This window comes from Ovis canadensis, chromosome 12 (assembly GCF_042477335.2).
Source record: "Ovis canadensis isolate MfBH-ARS-UI-01 breed Bighorn chromosome 12, ARS-UI_OviCan_v2, whole genome shotgun sequence".
Taxonomy (NCBI): Eukaryota; Metazoa; Chordata; class Mammalia; order Artiodactyla; family Bovidae; genus Ovis; species Ovis canadensis.
The window spans coordinates 60,023,084-60,049,272 of record NC_091256.1 but is presented as its reverse complement, the minus strand read 5'-3'; the positions used below and the strand labels follow the sequence as shown (position 1 = coordinate 60,049,272).

Below are 26,189 nucleotides of genomic sequence, written 5' to 3'. Positions count from 1 at the left end.
CAAGTTCCTATGAGGCCACTCGCCCAGCTGCCATTGCTGAGCCCCCGTACTGAGGGGACTCAGGAGAGGCGCCAGCAGGTCTCCTAAGCCTAACAGCTCAGGCTGACCCTCTGGGGCCTGATTCAGGCCCACCCTGCAGGGACCAGCATAACAGACTCAGCTGGAGGCTCTGGCTGCCAGAGAAAGCAGCTACCTCCCACTGAGTATGACACGGCCCCTGGTCCCCCAGGGGCAGCAGTGGCTGTCCCTATACCATCTCAGCAGGCTGGCAGGGCTAGAAGCCCTTTCCTGTCTCTGTACACTCAGCCGTCTCTGAGCCCTTGGTCTTCCCAGGAAGTGAAGTACCAAAGCTGTTAATATTTCAGCATCTGTGATATTTTCATCCCTCCTGTTTCTGTGGATGACGATGTCCAGGTAGAGTGGTGAGGGGCTGCCAAGGACCTGCTGTGTGTACAGCTCGGCGACTCCCCTTAACCTCCAGAGATGCCCTGAGAAGGAAGGCCAGCCACCCTGGAATCCTTCACGAAAGCCCAGGAGTGCACCTGAGTCTGCAGAGGCAGGAGAGCCATGGCTGACCATCTATGCCAGCTATGCAGCCCCAGGGCTCCTGAGCGGCATTCTCCACTTCTCCAGCTGCAGCACATGTACAAGAGAGGGGTTACCTCCCCGGGCTCTTGTGAAATTCAAAGGATTGTGAATTCGGGGGTTATAAGCCCCAAAGCGCAGTCATATGCCAAGGGCTGGTTTCTTGAAATTTCCTAATAGGATATGCGCATGTGCACACGAGCACACACACACACACACACACACACACACACACACACAGGATGACCTAACAAACACAAGTGAATTATACACAGGACACACGCACAGTAGGTGACTGGATGACACCGCAAAGAACTAGCAGTGATGCAGTTAATGGCAGTGCCTCCTTGGGAGGGGGCGCTAAACCCCAATATCAGAGGATGGACACAGCAGGACTGAGGCAAGAAGCCTTTGGGGGTGGGGGGAGTAGCTGGAACTGTGACTACAGGCAGTGGAAGGACAAAATGACCAACCAGGTCAGGATCACAGGAGCTGCTGTAAACTGTCAAGGCTGCAGCCCTTGGGTTTCCAAGACTACGGGGCAAGGTGGATGTAGATGAGGTTGCCTTGGGGCTTGTAGGCGCCAAGACCGGGGAGCTGAGGTACCTGGCAGGGACTGCGGATGCCCAGGGTGCCGCTAGCCGCAGGCAAGATCAATCAGGGCAAGAACACATCTAACTCTCGGGAGGACAAGCGGAGAGCGACAGCAATGAACCCTGGTTCGGCCCTAAATGGAGTGACGACGCCCGGTGCCTCCACATTGTTCCCTTCCGTGGTGCAGGGTCGCAGCTCTGCTTCCCAGGCCGCCGGGAGCACGCCTGCATTTAACACAGAGCTGGGGGCCATGTCCACGCTGCCGCATCCCTGAACCCGCGGTCAGAAAGGCGGAGGCGCTCAGGAAGGGGCTCTGCTCCGCCGGCCTCCTCTCCTCCAGTCCCCGAAGCCCGCGCTCCCCCTGCTGTGCAATGCGGACCCCTGGGAGGGGCAGAACTAATCCAGGGGATGGTCACCATGGGCGGGGGCGCGTCCAGGCGGCAGTCACCCCGGGCAGGAGGTGTGACCAGGGAAGCGGTCTTCCCCATCAGGGGTCCGCATCCAGGGGGCGGTCGTCCAGGGCGTAAGGCGCGTCCAGAGAAGTTATCAGCTCTAGCGGGGGGCGCGTCCAGGGCCGTCACTCTGGGCAAGGACCGGAGTCCCTCCCCGGAGGTCCGCTGCACTTCAGTCGAACATGAATAGAGAAGCGTTGACCAGGTGCGCTAAGGACCTGACTACCCTCTCCTCGCCGGCCCCCCGCGTCGCCTTGGCAACCGGCCTAGGCCCCCGCCCTTTCCCGGTAGCGTAAACAGGAAGTGGGCGTGAGCGCGGGGTGCGCTTCCGGCGCAGTGAGGGGCGGGAGCGATTGTGAACGGCGACTAGCAGGACCAATCGTGGAAGAAATCTGAGGGAAGAGCCAATCGTCAGGCCCGGAGCGGGCGGGAGGGACTCGAGACTGAGGCGGGACTGGCGAAGCGGAGCCAATCGCGGCGGGCCGCGGTGCGGAGCGGGCCCTGGGGCGGGGCCGAGGGTCTGGCGTAGGTGGAGGTGGAGGCGGCGGCAGCGGCGGCGGCGGCGGCTGCTATTGCGGCCGCGTCGGGCCGGTCCGGGTTCGCTCGGCTGCGGGCGCGGTGATGCTGCAGCTGCGGGACTCGGTGGACTCGGCGGGCACGAGCCCCACGGCGCTGCTGGCCGCCGGCGAGGAGGTCGGGCCGGGTAGTGGCGGCGGCGGCGGTGGCGGGGGGCGTCCGGGGGCGGGCACGCCGCTGCGACAGACGCTGTGGCCGCTCAGCGTCCACGACCCCACGCGCCGCGCCCGCGTCAAGGAGTATTTCGTGTTCCGGGTGAGGCTGGGGGTGGGGGCGGGGGCGGGAGAGGGCGTGGGCCTGTGGGGCCGGGGGCGGGGCGGGGCGGGCGAGCGGGCGTGAGCCTGTGGGGCCGGGGGCGGGGCGGGGCGGGGCGGGGCAGGCGGGCGGGCGGGACCTGTGGCGACCTCTGCCCCGGCTCCGCCCGCTCCGCGCAGCCCGGCACCATCGAGCAGGCGGTGGAGGAGATCCGCGTAGTGGTCCGGCCCGTGGAGGACGGAGACATCCAGGGGGTGTGGCTGCTGACCGAGTAAGGGGGCGCGCCCTGGGGAGGGGCCCGGGCACTTGTGCGCGCCGCAGCGCCGAGTGACCGCTGCCGCCCGTAGGGTTGATCACTGGAACAACGAAAAGGAGCGGCTGGTGCTCATCACCGACCAGGCGCTCCTCATCTGCAAATACGACTTCATCAGCCTGCAGTGCCAGCAGGTGGTCAGGGTGGCCTTAAACGCGGTGGATACCATCTCCTACGGAGAATTCCAATTTCCCCCGAAGTCGCTCAACAAGTAAGTCTTTTCAAACAACCCTTCCAAAACCAGCCCCCAGTGGACGTCTTGCTTTAATATCAGTAGAGTTTAGAATAGACCCGGGTGACTTCTGCCCAGCAGGGTGCATTAAAAGGCATTTTGGCTCAAGAGACAGCTATTAGGCTGGTAGTAAATGAATTCAGGGTACGTTAACATAGGCCTGACACAGGTATTTTTCAGATAAGAGTGAACTCAGCACTTTATCCCTGCCAAGAAAGGATTGGCAGCTGTCATGTCAAACCCTGTTGTGGTTAATTTTTAAAAGAAAAAGGTAGCACATCGCTTTGGTTTACAGATATTATTGAAGATTAAATTTGGAATGTTTAATGGCCAACTTTCAAGAGCTGATCTTCAACTGTTAGGGAGCTTTCTGAATTATGAGAAACCTAGACATGAATATACTCAGTTGAATTAAATGGTAAATTTAGGGTTTTGATGTGGAGATTTGGGTAGGAAATTCAGGAAGATAAGTTCAAAATTCTAAACAACAATAAAATATTCTGGAAAAAAGGATTTGAAGTTGGAAAAGTATTGTTTGTTTAGTTAGAGCACTACATGTTAAAGTTTATTAACCGTGTAAAGATTAGCTTAACTAAGTGTACTCAGTTTGTCCTGTCTTAAAGTGCTAAGAGCTGTGATTATTAGACATTACATTCCTGTCCAGACCCGTGGCTATTGTGAAATGGCCATCATCAGTCTCGTCTTCACTGGTGGGACCGCTTTTTGTTCCCACACCCAGCACCAGGCAGGTGCTCTGGGGCACAGGCCTGCCTGTGAAGTCTGGTCCCTGTCTTCTGACCCTGCAGGCGAGAAGGCTTTGGTATTCGCATCCAGTGGGACAAGCAGAGCCGCCCATCCTTCATCAGCAGATGGAACCCGTGGTCCACCAGTGTGCCATACACCACGTTCATAGAACACCCGATGGCCGGTGTGGATGAGAAGACAGCCTCTCTGTGCCAAGTAAGGACACGGACGGCAGCAGTAGCACTGCCCAGCGGGGACAGGCACCTTCCAGGCCTGCTCTGCTCAGTAACGGTGGCCACGTGGGGCTGCTAAGCACTTGAGCGGTGGCTAAACTGAGAAAATAAACCTTTAAATTTTTAAAAACTTTAGTTATGTTTAGATAGCCCTGTGTGGTAAGTGGGTACTGGTCAGTGTGGTGCTGTGATGTGGCCCTGGTGGCTGTGGTCATTTCGGAGAAGGGCCCAGAAGGGCTTTGGGGTGTGGCAGCCGACCCTGGCTCCTGCTAGAGCTGGGCAAGCTGCGCGCTCAGCAGGAGAGGAGGCCTGGGGGTGATGGGCATGGGGTCTGGGACTGGGGACAGGCCCCCCACTTCCAGCTGCGTGCCTTGGCTTGCTGTCTGCCTGGTGGGTGGTGGGGAGGATCAGGTGGGTCACCGTGGCAAAACGCCACAGAAGAGGGAGGTCTGTGAGGACTAGCTGTTGTCTGTCACAGGTGAGCCCAGAGGTGAGAGCCACACCCAGTTGAGCCCATGGGCTTCTGGGTGTGGCTGGGAAGGCCTCTTGTCCAGGGGTAGGGGACCTCGTGCAGATCGTCTGCTCAGACTCCATGTTTTCTCTCTTTGCAGCTGGATGGTTTCAAGGCTCTGTTAATCCAAGCTGTCAAGAAAGCCCAGAAGGAGAGTCCTTTGCCAGGCCAGGAGGGCGGAGTGCTGGTCCTGGAGTGTCCACTCCTCATTGAGACCTACGTGGGGCTCATGTCCTTCATCAATAACGAGGCCAAGCTGGGCTACTCCATGACCAGAGGCAAGATCGGCTTCTAGATGCGGCACGTGAGTCTCTTGCCAGGAGAGGCGGCCACCAGGACTCCGGGAGTGACAGACCTTGGCCCAGCTCCACTTCTGCCGGCAGGGTCCAGGCCCCCTACCTTCAAGGACCTGGGCACCACGAGTGCAGTCAGGTGGACTGAATACTGTAGCTGGATACTGGACAGATGGTCACGTGAGCTCCAGACACAGCAGAGGGAACCTGTCAGCATCCCGGCCAGGATCTCAGTCTTCAAGTCCCCTGTGTCTCCATTTGGCTCCCTGTGGTCCCTCCCCACAAGCCCTGGAGCATGTTTACAATAAATGTCACGTGATTAGCTACATAGTTTGCTCCATCCAGAGATGTGCCTGGGACCCAGTGCCCATGGTTGCAAGTGTGTGTACGGTTGGTGTCCAGTTTTGCATTTTGAAATTTAATCCATCTTCTTAAAGCTAATACAGAAGCCAGCAGACCACCAGCTCAGCAAAAGTTGGCCTGCCTTGTCAGCTCCTGAATGGACTGTTGCTTTTGTGGAAATGCGTGCTTGACCTGAAGTCACACTTCTAAAATTTATCTATATTGTGTGAATAATACTGATGGCATCTTTTTCAGGCCCACCCAAAAAGCTTCCCAGAAGATTATTTTAAGACAAGTCATTCGTTTCAGAAAGTCACATTGGTAAGTTCTTTACACACAATGCTGATATCTCTGTTAGGTTTGTCCTCTCATGGCATATTTTAAAAAGGAATTGCTTAATTTGCCTTTAAGGAAGTGCTTTCAGAAAGGAACCATATTAGTCTCCTGAAGCAGCCTGCCCCACCTGAGTTCCTGCTGCTCCATGCAGTCATTGCTCACCGCCCCCGCCCATCCACAGTGGTCTGACTGCTGGTCCCCAAGTTCCTTCCTCCTCACTGCCCAGGCTGACAGGTCTAGTCAGCATGGATGTGATGATCCTGATGCAGGGGCCTGTCCACATTGAAAGGCTGCCTTACAACTCTGCCTGGGTCTTGAGCTTTTGCTTTTGGTCTTCTAGTAAAGACATTTAGAATCCAGTAAGTGGTGTTCCTTTTTGAAAGTAGGCGCAACAACCAAGAAAGGGTCTTGTTTGGTGAGAGCATCTTAGAGCCGAGATGTTCTCCCCCCCTGGATTTGACCCCGGCCATGTGCACTCTGGGGATTTGCACAGCCTGCTCCCTTCACAGCCACAGGGTTGGTGCCCACCGTCCAGCCCCTGCCCAGGGTGAAGAACCCTTATTCCTCCAGTGTCCTTCTTAGCCCTGGCCGACCGCCTTAAGCACCTGGATCATTCCAGGCAGACACTCCCTGCAGAGACCTGACCTTAACTGAACTGCCCTGGGACCCACAGCCCTGGCCTCCAATTCTGCTCCAGCACAGACCCACGTGACACACAGGCCATGCTTTAGAGTGTTAAGGGACAGAACAGAGGCTCTTTGCAGAACGGGTCCTGTGTCAAGGGTAGGGTGGGGTGGGATGGGGGACTGGCCACTTGGGGTGCAGTTACTTCCCCTAAGACAAGTGAACCCCAAACTTAAAACTGACCTGGAAGACTTTCCTGTGACTTAAACCTTTTTAAAAAGTAAGCATTAGCCATTTTATAAATGAACAAATATTTATTTTAAATAACAAAAATTACAGTTTATTCCATAGATATTTACAAAAACACCTTGCTATAGCAAAATGAAAGCAAATCCTTTCCTCTGGGCCCTGGAAGGAAAACTCGCCCAAGATGCTCTGCTTCTGTCCCATGGCCAGTGTGTGCCACCTGGGTCTGACTGTGCCCGGGTCCTATGTGCAGTCGCCCCGCTGCCCGAAGGCCACACGCACCCCCTTCTCCATCTCCAGGAAGCACAGGCAGAAGTGGTCCTTGCTCAGGAGGGCTAGAGAGTCCCCGCTCGGATGCCAGCACAGGGAAAGCACCTGGAAGTCACCTGGAGAAGGCAGGCGGCCAGAGGTTAGGGGAGACCCGGGTCCTAGGGTGACCCAGCTGGAGTCCCGAAGTTCAGCAGGCGGGCCCAGAGCATCTGCTTGTGTCCCTGCCCACGCTCACCTTCCCCGGGGACCTGCACCGACACGCAGCCTGCCGGCGACCACAGGTACACCTTGCTGCCCCCTGTGCAGATGGCCAGCCGGGGCTGCTGTGGGCCCCACTGGAAGGCGCGCACAGTGCAAAGCTGCTCCAGCACCGCCAGCAGTCTCAGCTTCCGGATGTCCCAGATCCACACGGCGTTGGGGACGCTGTCTGAGGAGGAAGGGGCACCCAGGCTCACGTTCACCCCTCGCTGCTCTGCTCCAGTCCCCAGCCTTTCACCAGTGAGGATGCTCATCTTCCCCAGGGTCATGGGGCGGGGCGGGAAAGGGGGGCATATCCTGTGGGCCTGGAGCCCTGCTCTTTCCCAAACATGGAGCAGAGGGCGCGGAGGCTTGGGCTTGAGTGGCTGCTGCTCTGATGGGGCGACGGGCCCCAGACACTACTGCTGCAGGATGTCCACCCTGCCAGCAGCAGGAGAATGAGAAGTGAGCGCGGGAGGCCCGGGCCCCGGAGGAGGCTGACAAGGGGAAAGCACACACGGGACGGGCCACTGACCGTTCCTTGTGGCCAGGAAGTAGTTGTCAGGACTGAAGGCCAGTGCCCCAACGCCGATCCTGGGGTTGGCTCTGTCAGCGGCCGGCTTTAGGGTCTGTAAGGAGACCGGCATCGAGGCAATCTCGTCTGGGTGGGAAAAAAAAGCGCTCTGAGCCTCCCTGAGGGTGAGTGGCCTGGGTCTGCGGTGCTGCCCGCAACGGGAGAGGAGCTGAGTGTAACTACCCGTGGGGCGAGGAGGCCAACAGGGGCAGGCAGGGTCTGACAGAAGGCAGGGCTGTGCAGGCACCAGGCCCACCCTCCCACGCGAGGCTGTGGTCCCAGAGCTGTGACAGGCCAGGCAACACCGCAGGGCCTGGTGGTCGGCCCAGGCCCAGTGGCTCTTCTGATGCCCCAATTACTCCCACTTTATGATGAAACTGAACCAGAAGTGACCTCTGCGCCCCAGATGCAGCTGCAGCTCCTCCCTGAGCCCTCTGATGGCCTCCCACTCACCCAAGAAAAGGTTAGCATTCATTAAAAAAAAGTCCTCTCAGGACCAGCCAACAATCAGGAGACCCAGGGCATGAATTCAATCCACGGAGCCAGAGCCCAAGCAGCCTGCTGGCTCTCAGATGAGAATACTGTCCACCAGGTATCACCGGAGAGGAAAAGGATTGAAAGGAAAAAAGGGAGTATCTGGAGTCTCTCTGGACCAAGAGGGCTTTTTCTCATAATGAAAAGAAAGGGAGAAAGACAAGGGCGGCACCACTGGCCGAGCCGCTCACATTTGCTCTCTGAGGACGTCAGGGGCCCGGTCGCTGCTCGGGGTGGAGGGAAGGCCAGGTGGCCCAGTGGTGGACTCTTCTCGGCCTCCTTGTACACCACCTGGAAGAGAGGTGGCCTGGGCAGCACGTGTGGCCGTGGTCCCTCACTGTGCCCTCCTGGACCTTCTCCACGAGGTCCCGCCTGCAGCCGGCATTTCAGTGGAGACAGGTGACAGACGGGCCAGGGCCGGGGCACGTGTCACCAGAGGCCGGATGGGGAGGACGAACGGCCGTGGGGTAAAGGACCTGAGGCGAACCCTGTGAGGGCTCGTGTCAGTCCCACTCCTGTACCTCCAGTGGGTCCTCCAGTCACCGCCCATGTCGGGATGTCCGCCCACTCACAGGCTCCCCAGAAACCCACCCAGACCCCAGGGCTGTGTAGTGGCCCACCCCCTGCTTCCTCCTCACCCCACACCTGTCTTACTTGGGTCCCTCACCTGCGGGCAACTCACCAGGTGTCTGCCCCCATCCCTGCCCTGAGGCCGGGGTGTCTGCCCTCATCCTCATTGTCCTGCCCCCCACCCCGAGAAAGGCTGGCTGGCTGGGTCCCTACGGTCTCCCGCACCTTGTCAGGGGCCTGCTGAATAAACAGAGCTCAATCCCTCCTCAGGGCCTCTGCATTGCTATTCTGTTCGCACTGCCTGAATCGCTCTTCCCCAGACCCTGCACCACTTCTCCCAAGGGACGCCCCTGGGCCCCTTGGCAGGCAGCCTTCCCACCCTCCCAGGGAAGGCTCCAAGGGAAAGAAGCCGCCTACTGATCTCTGCCTGGCCCAGAGCTGCTGGTCCCAGAGTCGTGGGGCTGGGGGTGGAGGAGGCTGGGAAGGACACCACTTGGGACCCTTTGGGAACATGGCGGGAGAAACAAGGGCCACGGGAACGTCTGCGGTTAGAGTGTTTCAGGATCAGAAGACCATGGGACATGAGCCCCTGTAGCACTTACACTGATAGCGTAAAGTGAAAGAGCAGCTTTCTATCCCTTCCTCAAACACACTTCCAGACTTACTATTTTGGGATTATTGACGGTTGCAGGATGCCCAAACTCCGTGATCATTTTCCAAGTCACGTGGTTAAGAATCCGCACCTGGGAGAACCACATGGTCAGAGCCTCTGGGGCGCTGGCTGTGCATGGGCTTTGCCCCACAGGCCCCCTCCCACCTTTCCATCGTAGCTCCCGATCGCCAGGAACTGACTGCTGGGGCTCCAGGCCACGGACTTGATGCCCAGGGACCACTCGTAAGCACAGAAGGCAGACAGCAGCCGGCCATCCAGGGAGTAGAGCAGGACCTTGTACTGCAGAGACAGTGAAGGCATCACTGAGCCTGTGGCGTGCGAGGCAGCCTCCCCAGGGGAGTGAGACTTGGGCAGGGAACCTGCCCTCCTCAGTGGTGGGAAGTGGAGACGGGGACGGTACTGGAGGAGCAGAGAACATTGTGGAAAAGGGGAAGCTGGGTCTTAAATCTAAAGACTTGTAATAAGAGCTCCTCAGCTCAACATCTGAAAAAGGCAGAGTTCACGCTTGAGGCGTTCAGAGAGCGTGAGAAACACACAGCAGTGCTACAAGAAGAGTGCGTCCTGAGTGGGCTCCCTACCTCCAGGCAGGAGTCCCAGACAGCCAGCACGCAGCCGTTGGGGGCCCACTCGATCCCTGCCAGGTCCTGAGTGTCCGTGTCAAAGTGCTTCCCAGGCGGGCGGCGGTGGGGGGGACAGATGACATTGAGAACATTTTTTTCAACAAATACATGAACATCTATCTCATACCTGATGCGTTAACACAGGATTTAATCTCCTCATCTAGCCATGAACAGAAACACCAGCTGTGTGCTCCTGCCATTACAGGGCGAGCCACACGCAGCCACGATGCGGCTCAGGACTCAGTGCGGCTGAGTCTCACCCCTTTAAGATCAGCTCAGGGGAGACCCTCCCAGGACATCACTGCCGTGGTCAAGGAGGCCGCCATCCAATAGCATCCGGGATCCAGCCCAGCCTCCTGCCCATCCAGGCACGTGGTCAGTATTAACCTGCAGCTCATTCCTCCTCCTGATGTGGGCACATGGACGCTAATACCACTGAGCCAACAAGCCTAGCAGCTCCCATCTGGGGGACTGTTAACCACTAACACTCTCTGAGCCCACGCGGTCTCACTGGATCCTGTGAACACCTGCCCGTGTGTGTGCCATGGGGTAACAGGCAGCACCCACCTTTGAAAACATGGAGCTGCCTTTCTCACACCACCCTGAAGAGCCTCTGGGATCTTCAACAATGCACCTCCGCCCCACCCCGCCCCAGGGTCACAGTGCTCCCGGTGTGCGCCTCACCCGTAGCAGCTGCCAGTCACTGCAGACGAAGATGCTCACATAGTCCCTGCAGTCCCGCCTCTCTGCCAGCGCCAGGTAGCGGCCGTCCCTCGTGAAGGTTATTCCTGCCGAGAAGAGGGAAAGGTCCTGGGATCGAGAAGCAGTAGTTTTCACGTTAGAAGGAGAGAGAGAAGGCAGAGGTCTGAAGAGGGGCCGCAGCACACAGACCTTGAATCTGCGGCAGAGTGTGGGCACATGAGGCAGGGTCCCCATACCCTCGATCAGGCTTCTGACGTACAGAGAACCTGTGAGACACACAGAGTGCCCTGAGCCCCGATGAGCCCCTAAATGTTACTGGGAAGTGTGGAGCCCTGCGGGATGCTGTATTCTCAGGAAATCAACTGCAAGAAGCTCAGCTGGGTCAACGCAGGCTCGACACCACAGCTCCTATTTTTACTTTTGAATTTAAATTTGGAAGAAGTCAATTTAAGGTGAGAATCTGGCTGAAATGTCAGACTGTCCCTTCCAGGTCCACATCAGTGAACTGAGTCCTCAGCCACACTTCACACCTCAAGAGAACACCTACGTGACAGAGCTGCTTTGGGGAACAGCTTGCTTTTCACCAAGAAGCATGCGTGTCATCTGGAGAGACACTAACACACAAACTAACATGTGAGCTTCAAGCCGCTGGTGGCAAGAGAAAGAACAGAAAAACCTCTCAAATCATGTGATGCTTCCTTCTGTTTATTAACTAGAAGACAATCAAGTAATTTCATGATTCAGGAGGGGGGCATCGACGAGCTCTCAGGTTCAGTTAAACGTGCGTGAGGGGTTAACTGAGGGCACAGTGGACACACGCCCTTCATCCCTCCTCTGAGACATACGGATGGGATAGGTCACTGTTCCCCTCTACAGAGCTCAGAGTTAAGTCAATGGAGGATTCATTTCAAAATCCGCTGTGTGGGGTGGGGTCCCGGGACTGACGCAAACAAGAAAGGATCTGACACCCAGCTCTGTGACAGATATACAGGATTTGCATGTAAACCCTTCTTGACATCTGTTAAACAACATTCTCTTTAGTAGTTGTGATCACAGAACAGGGAAGCCCTGCTCTTCTGGAGATGCAGGTGGGGGAAGGCTTACAGAGAAGTACTAGGGGATCTAGGATGTACTTTAAGACAATCAGCGGGAGGGGTGGGTATAGAGAAAAAAGATTGGCTATGAGCTGAAATACAGTTGAGGCTACTTTTGTCTGTGTTTGAAATTTTCCAGGATAAAAAGGTCTCCAAACCCTGAAACAACTACAGAGAAATGGCCTCTGAGTAGCTCTAATGACTCACCCTGCTGACAAGCCTTAGGGTATTTGATGTAGGACACGGACTTTGTGCACAAGGACCACACAGTTATCCGCAGCTACAGGGGAAGGGGGAGGAAGAGAAAGGAAACCGTTAATTTAGCACTCTCGAAAGACTGTTGCGAGTCACTTAGGTCCAGATTGCCCGCACCTAAACAAGAGATTTACTGAAGTAAAAGTATCAGGAGTCCCACGGTGTTTTCTGTCTGAAGAAGTGTGTCAAACTCACATCTACAATTGCTAAATGTTTTTTTTTTGGTGGTGCTATGTGGCTTGCAGGATCTTTGTTCCCCAACCCAGGACACGGAGGTGAAAGTGGTGAGTCCTTACCACTGCACCAGCAGAGAACTCCCACAATTGTTAATTTTAATGGGCTTAGTGTTTGGTTTTCATTTTGTGACAGTATTATCTGAGTGACACAAAGTTAAATATAAGTGCATTTTAGTTCAAAGTATAGTCAGCACCCCTTTCTGCCTGATAAATTAAGCTTTATTACAGGCACAGCAGTCCATGGAAGGCCCAGCATTTCTGGGGGATTCAGCATCCAGGGGTCCAAGAAGACATGCCCTGGGATAACAGGCCAGGGGTGCTACAGTCAAAGTTTTCATATAGTAGTGAACCTAAAAATGTTTCTCAGAGAAACACATCTGAGAAAGCCACACAAGATGCCCCCCAGTCTCTTGAAGCAGTGAAGCGGGTGAGTTGCTCTGCCTTGCTAGGTGGCTAGGCCTGGGATCGGCAGGGACAGGGAGTGGCCTGACTGTCTGAGTGGAGGCTCTGCAAAGGATTTCTGGGGGACCCACTGCAGGCACATCACACGCAGGGGCTGGAAGAAGCTGTGCCAATGAAGGACCAGGACGTCCAAAGCCCCCATGGTCCCCTGACGTGATGTGTTTGGGAGGCACAGGCACACCACCCAAGCTGTCTCTGATTTACAGTTGGATGTCACAGGTTCTTCTTCCCACTCAGAGCTCCTGCCCAGGGTCCTGCATCCCAAGGGAGCCCAAGGCTTGAGGAGCAAATGAATGAGGAGGTTAGAGACACACAGATCAGATGTCTCCAGGGCACTCAGAGCTCCTGCCCAGGGTTCTGCATCCCAAGGGAGCGCAAGGCTTGAGGAGCAAATGAATGAGGAGGTTAGAGACACACAGATCAGATGTCTCCAGGGAAAGATGTAAATTCGAGCATTGTTGCTGTTCAGTCGCCAAGTCGTGTCCGACTCTGCGACCCCCCAGTCTGCAGCACGCCAAGCTTCCCTGTCGTTCACTATCTCCCCGCGTTTGCTCAGACTCTTGTCCACTGACACAGTGATGCCGTCCAATCATCTCATCCTGTCACTCCCTTCTCCTCTTGCCCTCAATCTTTCCCAGCATCAGGGTCTTTTCCAACCAGTCGGCTCTTTGCATCACTGAAGTTCTTTTCTATTGTTGAATCAAAGGACCTGTCTAAATCCTTAAAGACACAATTTGAGATGTTCTTTTTAAAAACCTTTTTTCATTAAAACTGGGCAAAAAGATTACATAACAACACTCATGGGCTTATAATGCTCTAACCATTTATGACATACATCCTCCCCACTAGACCACTCCCTCCAATCCTCCCAAGTGATCAGGACAAGGGGTGAGGGGTGACTGTCCTGTGGCTGAGGCAGGTATTTGGGGTGTCCACTCACATGGAATTCCGTCGTGTTGAGGATGTGGCGCCCGTCGGGGCTCCAGCAGGAGGCCACCAGCCCCGCCGAGCCCTCGTCTATCTTGCAGTGCCACTCTGGCTGCTCCAAGGACCACACCTGGACTCACAAAAGAGATGAATCCGTTTGCTACTCAGGCTTAAGAACAACTGGTGAGCTGCGTGGAAGCAAAGATGGGCAAACTCTCAGAATCCTTCAGTGTGAAGGACAGGTCCTGGGTTGCACCATACTTCTCAGTGATGTCACTCTGTTGTGGTCCGAAGGGTTTATTCCCTTTGCTGTCTGAGACCTCACTTAGTTAAGTGTGGGGTCTATAACAAGACACATCTCAGCACTCCCTAACACAGGAACCAGCTGGGCTGCCTGCTGAACACTTCCTGTTACAGAATGAACTAGGGTACGGATCAAGGATATTTACATGCTTTCTTGTTTTTAAAAGTACTTTAACTATTAGAGCACTATTATAATGTTAAAAGAAAACAGGCTCTGACCTGTGCAGCCTCTTCCTCCATACCAGCAAGGCACAGAACAAGGCCCTGGGTGGGGGCTGTGCTTAGGGGGAGGAGGGAAATCCATCCGGAGGTACCTGCACGAGCCCCCGCTTGTACAGGGCACACAGGATGAAAAGCGAGTCGGCCGACCACTCGAGGTGCTGGATCTGGTCCAGGCATGTGTATAGCTGGAGGATCTGCAGGGTGTTCGCATCCCTGACCACCAACCGGTACTGGACGCAGGAAGCCTGGAGGGGGAGAGAGGTCATGGCGGGGTGGGCTCCAGAGGAGGGCGCTCTTGGGACGGCAGGGTGCTCTTGGGATGGCAGCGTGCCCTCCAGTCAGGATGGCTGCCTCCTCTCCCTGTACACATGCTTTCCATCTAGATGGTCTTGTGTTTACCATGTGAACAGCCTATTCCGAACAAAGATGAGTTAGCAGAAAGATGAAGCGTAAATGTAAAACCAGGTGCCCAGCTGTGAAGCCCCAGGAGGAAGTATTACTGCAGAACTCTACCGGCGTCATTTCTGTGCCTGTCTTCACTGCATAACAAATGCTAAAGCAGGGCATGGCACTGGGCAAAGGCCCTCTGAGAACAACCAGCTCCCCTCTGGTTCTACCACCTGCAAACAAGCTGTGTGTGAGGCGCGAGGAGGGGACTGCAGACTGCCGGTGAGAACGATCCAGGAACACAGCTCCCTTTGGTTCAGTGTCTAACCTGGACCTAAACCAACAGAAAGTCAATATACAGGTCTGACATTCTGCAAGTGTAAGGACACATCATAAATGTCCATTTACCTGTGATGAGAGAACAGATAATACACACTGGTGTCTCCCCACAGGTCCTGACACAGGCTCCTGATGAAACCCTCGGAAGTCCTGGGGGGCGGGAGCATCTCTTATTCTACCAAGGCAACTCTGGGTGGGCTCCTGGGGGGAACTGTCACCAGAGAGACCAAGCCAAGATTAGAGGCTTGAAATTCTCAGCCCTGCTCTCTTCTCTTCAGCAAAAAGGGCTCACAATGGAGTGAATGATCACCCAGGTCTATGTGGTGAAGCCTCCAAAAAAATCCCAAAGATGCAGGGTCCAGAGCTTCCAGGTGGGCAAGCACACCCACATCCTGGGAGGGTAAGTGAGTGAAACTCACTCAGTTGTGTCTGACTCTTTGTGACCCCATGGACTATACAGCCCATGGAATTCTCCAGGCCAGAATACTGGAGTGGGTAGCCTTTCCCTTATCCAGGGGATCTTCGCAACCCAGAGATCAAACTCAGGTCTCCCACATTGCAGGCAGATTCTTTACCAGCTCCACGGGGACAGAACTCCTGCACTCGAGACCCCCAGATCTCACCTTCTTTATCTCTTCATGTGCCTGCTCACCTGTTCCTTTATCACACCCCTTAATAATATGGTAAATCTGTTTTTCTGAGTGCAATGAGTCACTCCAGCAAACTAATGGAACCCAAAGAGGAGGTCATGGAGCCTACATCCAGTTGGTCAGGAGCAAAGGTGACAACCTGGACTTTCAATTGCAGTCTGAAAGGTGGGGGGCAGTGTTGTGGGGCTGAGGCCTCCACCTGTGGGCTCTGTGCTCTCTCCAGGTGGACAGTGTCAAAACAGACTCAAACTGTAGGACAGCCAGCTGGTGTTGGGGAGAACTGCTTGGTGTGGGGAAAACCCCACACAGTAGGTGACCGCACGTTTCAGAAGTGTTCAGTATGGCAGTCGTTTGAGAGGAAAAGGGACTGAACAGAGGGAGGGCTGGGGGGTTCCTTACACACCCATTAACGTTTTCCTAACCCTGAGTTTGGAAACATTTAACTCCTAATATAGTGTTCTTAAAGATACAGTTACTTTATGTCCGTATTTGTTAATAATACCCAAATCCAAGCAAATGAGTTCTATGACTGGTGATACTTATCTGTTAACCAGAGAGTGCATCATCATTCAAAAATCAAGAACTGACTTCTGAATGTTAATTGCCTCATGTTGGTACTTATCAAGGTCAAACTGGATTGTTAGGTTTTTGTTTTATGAACTTTCATTTTTAAAAAGCCAATGAGTTCCACCTGGGGAAAAAAGAGTGTGAAATGGACTGCTGATTAGAACAAATATCCTGCTTTTTTTTTGGTCCCTGCTTATTTTCTCACTTTGTAGCTTTGAAAGCTGTGATCAGTTACCACAAACTCCCAGTAGGCATAAAATGAAATGTCTGTAGCAACACTTGGAAAAACTGTATCAAATCTGTTGCAAGATGTTAAAAATGGCAACATGGCCCTACTTTTCTCAGCTGTTTAGGACAGAGCTTTGAAGAACATGGTTCCAGTAACATTACTACCTAGGCTCACAATTTTAATCAGAATGTAAAACTAAACCGTACCATAACTAAATGAGGAAATGTAATCTTTGTCTCCTTAATTCACTGGAAGTTTCATGTCAGTGAGTGAAAGTCACTCAGTTGTGTACAGACTCTTCGGAATTCCATGGCTATACAGTCCATGGAATTCTCTAGGCCAGAATACTGGAGTGGGTGGCCTTTCCCTTATCCAGGGCATCTTCCCAACCCAGGGATCGAACCCAGGTCTCCCACATTGCAGGCGGATTCTTCACCAGCTGAGCCACCAGGGAAGTTTCATAAATGACCAAAAATGGAATGTTAACAAAGCTCAGACTGAAAAGACAAAACAGGAAGCATCAGTTAATAGTTAATGAAAATAAGTACAGTTTTTAAAAAGCATTTTTTTTCTTAATGTCTTTCCAATGCCAATTATCACCCACCCACCACATCTCCCCCCAAGATTCTGAGAATGTACACTGATCATACTGGTATATTTCAAAACTTACATTTCACGTATGAGAGCTCAGTGATGTGAGAACCATTCTGCCATCCACGGAATGAGCAACTCAGATACCAGGAATGTGGACCACTCTCTTTATCTGAGCACAGAATGCTAGTTACCTAAGTCATTCATCTGGCGTGTGGTAGAGACCCTCGAAGGGGGCTGGAAAAGGTGACAACAGCTAGCTGCAGCACTGCACCGTTTTATAGCCAACAGGACTACATACCTGCCTTTTGTTACAAACAAACATCAAAGCTATGGTTTTTCCAGTAGTCGTGTATGGATGTGGGAGTTGGACCATAAAGAAGGCTGAGAGCCAAAGAATTGCTGCTTTTGAGCTGTGGTGTTGGAAAAGACTCTTAAGAGTTCCTTGGACAGCAAGGAAATCAGGGCAGTCAATCCTACAAGAAATCAACCCTAAAAACTCATTGGAAAGACTGATGTTGAAGCTGAAACTCCAATACTTTGGCCACCCGATTCGAAGAGCCAACTCGTTAGAAAAAACCCTGAAGCTGGGAAAGATTGAGAGCAGGAGGAGAAGCAGATGACAGAGGATGAGATGGTTCGATGGCATCACTGACTCAAGGGAGCAAACTCCAGGATACAGCGAAGACTAGGGAAGCCTGGCGTGCTGCAGCCCAGGGGGTCAGAGTCGGACACGACTGAGTCTGAACAAGAGTCCACGTTTACTGTGTCCTCAAGTCTGTGAAGACAGTGTTGCTTTACCTGCTTTTAACAAATGGAAACCGAGGTGCAGGCAGCTTCCCGGGTTCCCAGAACGCAGCAAGTGTCCAGGTACCCTGCTCGGAACCACTGCCCAGGTCACCTGCCCCGGGCCCACACCTGCTACCTCCTTCCGGGCCCCAGGTACGCCCCACCCCCTTGGTTCCTCGCCGCCCCGTGCGGATATGCGCCTCCTCGCGGAAGGCGCGCCTTCGGCCCAGGCCCGGCGGCCGCTCACCAGGTACTTGCCGTCCGGGGAGAACTTGCAGAGCAGGCTAGAGAGCTTGAACACCTCGGAGAAGTTCATGGCGGCCGCTGCACCCGGGGGGCCCGCCAAACCCCGCCGGCCCGGCCAGCCGCAACCGCCCCTCCGCGACCGGAAGTGACGGAAGGGCGGGAAGCGTGCCGCAGCCAGTCAGGGCCCCGGGTGACGCGCGGCATTGTGGGGCTTGTAGTTCACTACCCCGCCCAACGCGCGCAGCCGCGCCTTAAAGGAGACAAGGTGTTTCGTCCCACCCGGGATTTCCGCCGGTGCTCGCGTGTGGGAAGTCCCCTCCAACTAGGGTTGCCACATAAAAATGCAGAAAGTGCACTACAGCTGAATTTAGATAAACAACGAATCATTTTCTAGGATAAATATGTTCCCCAATACTACGTGACACATATGCTTAAAAACTATCCGCTTGTCTGAAGTTAAAACGTGTCGTCCTATGTATCTGTGTATTTGTATTCATGTATTTGCATACACACATGAATATGAAATATGGTGCATAGTACGTATATTATATTCTATACATAGAGTATGACTAAATATTCGTTGTTCTTCGTTTGTCTTTTGGCTAAGTCCGGCAACATGCTTCCAGCGAGGCCCTCACTTGGCGATTAGGAACTTCTCTGATCCTAGAGAGAACGAATTTGGCGCTCGCACCGCGCAGAAACCTCCTGGATCTTGCGCGCCCGCTTGTCCATCACACGCGCGCACCTGCGCTTGGACCCGCGAGGAGAACAACACCCTGGCTGGGACCACAGCCCCGCCGCAGCCCGCACGGCACGGACTGGAGCGAGCTCCTGCGTTGGCGCTGGCTCTGCTGGCCTCGCTCGCCGCCCCGCGCGGGCCTGTCCTCTTGCCCACTAGGGACTCCTGGTCCTCTTCGCCCTCGCGAATCTGCCAGGCCCTGCCGGCGCCTCTAGATCGCGCGGACCGGGACATCCGCCCCCGCTCTTGCGTCTTGAGATCCGAGATCCGGCCCGGGTCCTACTCGCATCCGCGCGAATCCGGCCTGGTCCTGTGCCCTGGGGAAGCCCCCTCCAGCTTCCCAGAACAAACGGGTAGGGGATGAGTGCAGGCGTCCTGTTGGCCGGTACCAGCCGTTTTTGTCCCTGGCCAGATCAAACCCTGTGTGTGATTCGTCTTTGGGTACCCCAACCCCCATACCCCGCACCTTGCAAGTAGTAGGTGATCAGTAAAGGTGTGTGGAAGTCAGCCAGATGGGCCAGGTGAGGTGCGGACCCGTGCACCAGGCCTGGCTGCGCGCAGTTCCAGGGCAACTCTGCCGCACGGGTTCCTGTGGCCTTGAGGCAGGTAACGTTGAGCGCCAGAAGGCAGCGCACAGCAGGTAACCGCTACCTTGAGCAGTTCAAAACTCGCCAGCCTGTTGGTTTCTTCAGCCAAGGCCCTAGGACTAGATGGATGCGGGGGCGACTGGTCTATGGAGCCCCAGGTGTGGGCGCCCTAGGAAAGTCTTGGTCTGAAGCGGGTCTCTGCGCGTAGAAATCAGTTTCCAGTGCACTACTCACGTGTCGCCGTGGACACCCGCGCATACCGGCGCAGCGCGGAACGAAACCCAGCTCCTAGCGCGCGAGGCGGTGGCCGGGGGAGGGAGCAAGGTGCCGGCTTCGAAACGCGAGTGTTTGTGTTCGGAATTACTCCCCGGGTCCTGTGGGCACATCTTCCGCTGGGCCGAAGGAGTCGCGTCCAGAGAGTATTCCCGCAGATCCACAATGCGGACAGGGGCGGGAGCGGGGCTGTGACCTCGGCTGGGTGAGCGATGTAGGTGGCGAGCCCGCCAGGGCGGAGGAGCCCGGCTCGTACCACCCGGAAGCGGGCGGCTTCACTTAATCCCGGGTCCTGGGGTTGCTACTTTCATCTCCCCAACCCCCGCCCCCGCCGCAGGCCACAGCCAGTGCGAGCACTCCGCAGACCTGGGTGGCCGCGCTCCTACGATGCCCAGCCCTTCCCGTGCCCCGTGGATCCTCTGCTCCCGGCGCGGAGGGGTCCCGCGCCCGTGGGGGTGGAGGACGGGGACCCGGAAGATGCGACGTCCCGGGGACAGGAAGGCGTCGGGCCGCGGAGTCCGCACCTCTGCCCTCCACGTGCGCGCCCCTAAGCCGGCCGAGAGCCACTGTCCCGTTTCCTCAGCATTAGGACCCCAGGGCCCGGCCCGCGTCCAACCCGAGGTAGGCGGCCCCGCCGGGACCGGGAGGGGCGACGCGCGCCAAAAGGCGGCGGGAAGGAGGCGGGGCAGAGTGCGCCCCAGGACCCCGACTCGGACGCGGCCAGCTGGGGGGGCGGAGCGCCGGATGGCAACCTTAGCCCCAGCCTGGCGCTGTTGCCCCTTGCTCCTCTTGCCAACGGCTGAGCGGCCCGCGCTGCCTTCCCGCCGGCCGGCTGCGGAAGGCGCTAACGCTGGCGGCCACCCCTCCCCGCGGCGCCTCCCCTCCCCGCGCCCATATAACCCGCCTCGGCGGCCGGAGCCCGCCCTGCCTCCGCGCCCGCGCCCGCCAGGCCGCACCCGCCTCTCGTCCCGCGCCCGCCCTGCGCGCACGAAGGGGTTACGCGGCGAAGCCCGGGCTAGCGCCAGGCGATTCCCGGGGCTCCGACGGCACCGGGTAAGCAGCACGGGGACCTGGCGCAAGGGGCCTGGGCGTGTTTGGGCTCCGTCGGCGGGGCCTGAGTCCATAGCCGCGGGCGCATGGGCTCGCGGCTCCGAAGCTGGGGGTTGGTGAGAAGAGACCCTGTGCACGAACTCGAGAAAGGCTGACCTGGGGTCTCCCTCGAGTACGAACAGCTACTGACACTGGGCGCGGTGAGGCGGCAGGGAGCCAGAGTCCAGCCGGGGAGGAGATGTGGGGTCCTGCCCCCAGCGTGGCGGCCTTTGGGCCAGGATCAACCTGGCTGGGATTCCCAGAGGGCCTGCCTCAGGTTAACCCCTCTCCAACCCAGCTTCAAGGGGAGGTGGGGAGTGCGACCCCCGAAGAGGCTGGCTGGGGGGGGTGCAGGTGCCGGTAGCTGACAAGCCCCTCCCCGCCGGGCCCCAGCCGTCTGCACTCTAGAGGGCTATTAGCAATCTGGAGGCGTTAGCCACCCTACCCCGCAAGGCCGAGGTCTTCCCTGGACCAGGGGAACTGGGCATAGCCCCTAAGCTGGTCCCAGGGGTGGTTTACCAAGGGACCAGGTTCCAGAGTAGCATCTCTGGGTGGCCCTGGGTTGGCTGGAGTACCCACCTGTTTTCTGAATCTGTTCCAAACAGGGAAAAGAGGGGTCAGAACTCGGCCCTGGGCCGGCCTGGCCAGAGATCACACGTCTTTCCGGGACCCCCTCTCTCCTAGTCCTCCTTGCTTTGCAGTCACCGTCCTTTTAGGCCTTAGACTGGGGCGGGGGCTGGGGGGGGGGGCTATTATCGCCTTCTTGTTGGTGTTCAGTCACTCAGACTCTGAGACCCCATGGGTTACAGCTTGTATTTTCCTTTGGTCCCTAGGCGGCTTTGCACAAAGTATACACGTGTCTGCATAAATAAATGGGTGATGGGTAAACCACTACGAACCAGCAAGGGGCTGGGGAAACAGTACACCGTTCACTTCTGACCAGAAGTCATTTCGTTCAAGTATACTGTGGCCTGCTTATTGAATGCTGTACATTTGGGAGTCTTGAAACAATTGTTTTCTTCTGGTTTTTTTTTTTTTCTTTCTGTCATTGTTACTGTTTGTTTCACCTTAATAATTAGCTTTTGGGCAAAAATACACTGTTTACTGGAAGTCTAGCACTCATCTTTTGACTTACTCAATAAGTTAAAAAAGAATTGTATCGAGAACGAAAAGTCAAAGTATTTAATACTTTGCAACATGTGAATGTATGATCATGCATGTGATTTGTAAGAATAAGATAAAAAGTTGGGCTGGTACCAGAAGCTGCCAGGGTGTCAGTGGGGTGCCACCAGGAGAATGGCCACAGAAAGCTTAGCCTGATTTCAAAGTCCTACTGAGGTTCTGGGGGACAGGGTGTTGTTGTTTAGTCTCTAAGTTGTGTCCGACTCTTTGTGACCCCACGCACTGCAGCATTCCAGGTCTCCCTGTCCTTTACTATCTGCCAGAATTGGCTGGGAAAACAGGAGAACAGGGTAGCTGTCTACAAATTCAGCCTCCAAGGACAGCCCCATGGAAGGGCCAGCCTGGTGCAGTGGTTAATCGGGTAGGTGTGGAGGTTAGAACATTAGGGTTCAAATCCCCTCTCCGCCACTTACTTGTCACAAACCTCCAGTGAGTTACCTAACCGCTTGGAGCCTCAGTTTACCCAACTATAAAGAAAGATAATAATGGCCTCTGTCCCAGAGGGTTGGAGGAAGAGTAACCAGGATGCCATATCAAAGTGCTTAGAATGACGCCTGCTGCCCACAAGTGGGTCCCAAAGAGCTGGCTGTTGATGCTGCTCCAGAGGCCTTGGTAGGGTAGGGGACATGGTTCTCTGGGAGCCAGCAGGTCTCCCCTTGGGAGTGGGGAACGGCTGGCAGTGAGGCAGGAATCTGCCTGTGGTTTGGATGGAAGCTGCCAGTCTCTGTCGAGGGTACTGGAGCAAGGATGCCTCCCTGAGTAGTTATTTGTAGAGAACTTGGGAACCGGACCTGGGGAAGGTCCTGCCTATGGCCAAGGATGGCATTCACCCGGAGATTCTGACACCTTAAAGGGAAATCATGAGTGGGTGAAAGGAAGCTTCATTTTCATCCAGCCAGGAGACTGCTTCTGTACAACAAATTCAAGGGGAGTTTGTCCTCTAAAGGCTTGTATAAAAGACATCGAGGATACACACAATGAACTTGGAGTTTGCAAAAAAAAAAAAAAAAGCCAGAAACTTTCTTCAGTTGTGTATTTCTTCTACCCAGCCCCCATAAAAGGGAAGGGCATGCCTTTATTTTCCAATTTGGACATTTCTGTGGGAGTGCTGAGTCAATGTTTAAAACTACTCATTTTCTGATGATTTAGCTTTATATAGCAAAAAATGAAAAAAAAAAAACTGAGACGAGTGTTTGAGCAAGTCCTAGTTCCCTTGGCCCCTGACCATGCTTCTGTCTGGATGCTGAAAGATTTATTGTTATGAGAACTGTGCCCCCAGAACACTGTGTGCCAGTTTACCCATGCAAGCTGCTATAAAGTGTTTCTGTGCCCTACCGAGTTGTCTGGAACTGCTGCTGCTGCTGCTAAGTTGCTTCAGTCTCGTCTGACTCTGTGCGACCCCATAAATGGCAGCCCACCAGGCTCCTACGTCCCTGGGACTCTCCAGGCAAGAACGCTGGAGTGGGCTGCCATTTCCTTCTCCAATGCATGAAAGTGAAGTTGCTCAGTTGTGTCGGACTCTTTACCACCCCACGGATTGTAGCCTACCAGGCTCCTCTGTCCATGGGATTTCCCAGGCAAGAGTACTGGAGTGGGTTGCCATTGCCTTCTCCTTGTCTGGAACTAGCAGCATCCATTTATGTGTAGCCAAAATATACAAGCCACCTGATGCAAAGAACTGACTCATTTGAAAAGACCCTGATGCTGGGAAAGATTGAAGACAGGAGGAGAAGGGGACGACAGAGGATGAGATAGATGGATGGCATCACCGACTCAATGGACATGAGTTTGAGCAAACTTGGAGTTGGTGATGGACAGGGAGGCCTGGAGTGCTGCAGTCCATGGGGTCGCAAAGAGTCGGACACGACTAAGCGGCTGAATTGAACTGAAAATATACAATATCTTTTTTTTTCTTTAAGTTTGCCTTCTTAAGTAGGTTACGTAGGACTCCTGGAAAACCCTTTCTGAGTGTGTTATGCAGAGGAAAATTGATTTTTTTCTATACAAGAAAAGCTCCCTCTACTCATTGGGGCTCGAGTTAAAGACACTTTCACTGCAGCCGGCTCTGAGAGTCTGCACGAGTGGGCGGGCATTGACTTTTCATCTGCATCCCCTGCTTCCTGTCTGCTCTCAGGCTGGTATTCCTTTGCAGACCAGACATTCGCTCCTCAAAAGTATTTTCTTTTCCTAGAGATCCTTCCTCAAATCAGAGACCCAAAGAGAGCAAAAATTCCTAAAGGAATCACTGATATTTTCATTGTGTGTGGCAGCTGCTGTGGAAATCTCAAAATTTCGTTTGTTCTTGTCACTGAGTTGAAATAGTCGTCAGACCTGCTACCCGAAGCCCCATAATCACCATATCACAAATTGGCTTTTATCTTATTTTGGCCAAACCATGCAGCTTGTGGAATCTTGATTTCCCCAACCAGGGACTGAACCAGTGTTGTCAGTGAAAGTGCGGGTTCTTAACCACTGGACAGCCGGGGAGGGAATGTCCCTAATTTTGCTTTTAAGTATCATCCTAACTGTGTTAGCGTCCTGGGGCACTAGCAGACAATCAAGAACGAGGGGGCTGAAAACAAACGAAAAGGACTTATTCTTTCATGGGCTGGAGTTCAAAAGTCCAAAACGCAGGTGTGGGCAGAGCTGGTTTCCTCCGGAGGCTCTGAGGGAGAGCGCGTCTGTGTCTTACCCCTCGCCCCGAATCTTCCTGGACTTCTACACACATCACCCCAATCCCAGCCTCTGGGTTCGCATGGCCTCTCCTCTGTGTCTCCCCTTTTTTGTCTCTTATAAGGACCCTTGTCATTGGATTTAGAACCACAGCAATCCGGGAGAGCCCATCCTGAGATCTTTATCTTACGTGTCTACAGAGGGGAGGGGGGTGCCATTGAACCCACTAGAATAATCGTGATTCAATGTAGCTGAATTCCCTGGTGGCTTAGACGGTAAAGCATCTGTCTACAGTGCCGGAGACCTGGGTTAGTTTCGTTTGTAATTTTTTGCTTGCCCGTACTGCACACGCGACCTCTGGAACCCCCAGGGCCCAGGGCTCCAACCTGGGCCACGGCCGTGGAAGCACTGAGTTCTAACCACTGGACCACCAGTGAACTCCCTGAAATATGTTTCTAAGAAGTGTTCCTCAGCCTTTGGGCTGCCCAGGGGCCGGGAGGTAAAAGGTGAAGAAACTTCTTCTAACCCACACCCCTCTGTACTGAAAGAGGAACTGGACACCCCTCCCCCCAGTCTGTTCCAGGGCAGCCAAAGGTGCAGGGAGCCACTTCTCCAGCCTTTGTGGGGAGTTCTTCCCACCACTATCCCGCCCACCCCACCCAAGTCTACGTGGGCCGTCACAGCCCCCAGCGGTGGGAGAGAGAACAGACACACTGGGCGGCTTTGGGCCACCGGTGGCAAAGAGGGGCTTAGAGGTGGGCAGGCATCAACCTGGGGGAGTCAGGGGAGGAGGGGCGGCATCTCTGAGGGAACTAGACCAGGAGAGAGACCAGGCAGCAGGGAGGGCACTGCGGGGCTTGGAGAGAGGAGACGGGGCCTCCCCGAGGGCAGGTCTAGGGCCATGGAGTGGACATTTCGGGCAGCTCTAGAGGGTCGGTGGCAGTGACACTCTGGCCCTTGGGTTTAGAATCTGGTCCCACAAAGAATGAGCCCCAGAGGGACCTGGGAGCCAGAGGGGTGGGGGCACCGGAGTGAGGACTGCGCTTCAGTCCAGACTGCCCAGTGCTTCTATCCTCCCACCCGTGTTTTGGGGCAAGGGTGAGTTATAACCCTGACAGTAGACATTCATAGTGGCCCCTCCACCAGTGTACATGCCTACAAGCGTTTACCGCACTTGTAGGTGGGCACCGAAGCCAGAAACCTCAGACCAAGTGATTAAATCAGATGCAGGTGTTGCCTGGCCACCCATGCCTGGCATACCGCGGGCAGAGGGTACAACGGGCAGAGCCCTGGGCTGGTAGTCCAGACAGTAGTCCAGAGCAGACCTGGCTCCTCCATGACCTTGGACTAGTCCCCAGGCTCTTCATCCATGGGCGGGGAACACCCACCTGCCTCCTTATTGTTGGAACTGAAGCCAGGGCTCCACTGAGTGGCCCACGGGGACACACCTGAGAGCCCCAGAGGGCAGACTCAAGGCGCCCAGGGAAGACTGGTCCAGCCCCTCCCTGCCCCATCAGACAAGTCTGCCTCCCACCAGCCAGGGTTCGGGGGCCTGGGCATCAGGTCTGGGCTGGGTGCCCAGGGGTCCCTCCTTTGTGGTCCTGCTCAGGGTGGCTGCATGTAGAAGGGACCAGTCCCTGGTGAGCCCCGCCCAGTGCCAGCCGGCAAAGCATTCCCTGAGGCCCTGGGTGCCTGTGAGGAGAGGCGGGTGCTCTAATTGCTCACCTGCCGCTCCAAGGTGCCAGGCCCGGGAGGCGGGCATCTGGGGAAGCCTCTGGCTAATTGGGCGGGCGGCTTCTCCTGGGGCAAGGATGGACTGGGTCCTTCAGAGCA

General features: G+C 55.2%; 3 protein-coding genes across 8 annotated transcripts in view; 2 read left to right on the top strand and 1 right to left on the bottom strand.

The window, feature by feature from the left end:
• The first annotated feature begins 1,953 nt into the window (after positions 1-1,953).
• On the top strand, positions 1,954-5,114 carry TPRG1L (tumor protein p63 regulated 1 like). The gene is made up of 5 exons (XM_069545813.1): positions 1,954-2,462; positions 2,642-2,733; positions 2,810-2,986; positions 3,814-3,967; positions 4,596-5,114. Exons 1-5 carry the CDS (start codon positions 2,253-2,255, stop codon positions 4,788-4,790), a joined length of 828 nt encoding a protein of 275 aa, XP_069401914.1. The 5' UTR covers positions 1,954-2,252; the 3' UTR covers positions 4,791-5,114.
• Positions 5,115-6,384: 1,270 nt separating this feature from the next.
• WRAP73 (WD repeat containing, antisense to TP73) lies at positions 6,385-19,669 on the bottom strand. Of its 5 annotated transcripts, none has more exons than XM_069545811.1 (14): positions 17,815-17,950; positions 16,858-17,015; positions 16,394-16,684; positions 14,108-14,260; positions 13,504-13,620; positions 11,818-11,890; positions 10,499-10,602; positions 9,773-9,859; positions 9,339-9,473; positions 9,187-9,264; positions 8,143-8,242; positions 7,379-7,504; positions 6,842-7,033; positions 6,385-6,722 (listed from the first exon to the last, which is right to left on the bottom strand). In XM_069545811.1, exons 3-14 carry the CDS (start codon positions 16,394-16,396, stop codon positions 6,580-6,582), a joined length of 1,311 nt encoding a protein of 436 aa, XP_069401912.1. In that variant the 5' UTR covers positions 16,397-16,684; positions 16,858-17,015; positions 17,815-17,950; the 3' UTR covers positions 6,385-6,579. The 5 variants fall into 5 exon arrangements, 4 of the variants coding, with proteins under 4 accessions (XP_069401912.1, XP_069401913.1, XP_069401911.1 ...); XM_069545812.1 differs by lacking the exon at positions 17,815-17,950 and adding an exon at positions 17,580-17,734; XM_069545810.1 differs by lacking the exon at positions 16,858-17,015 and having other exon boundaries at positions 17,815-19,669.
• Positions 19,670-19,878: 209 nt separating this feature from the next.
• TP73 (tumor protein p73) overlaps positions 19,879-26,189 on the top strand; it is a 73,871-nt gene continuing 67,560 nt past the window's right edge. Inside the window, exon 1 of one of the 2 annotated variants that reach the window (XM_069545805.1) lies at positions 19,879-20,033. The gene's annotated coding sequence lies outside the window, so the exon portion shown is untranslated. Of the gene's footprint in view, positions 20,034-20,146; positions 20,466-26,189 lie in introns of those variants that run through there. The other variant, XM_069545806.1, reaches the window with a different exon arrangement.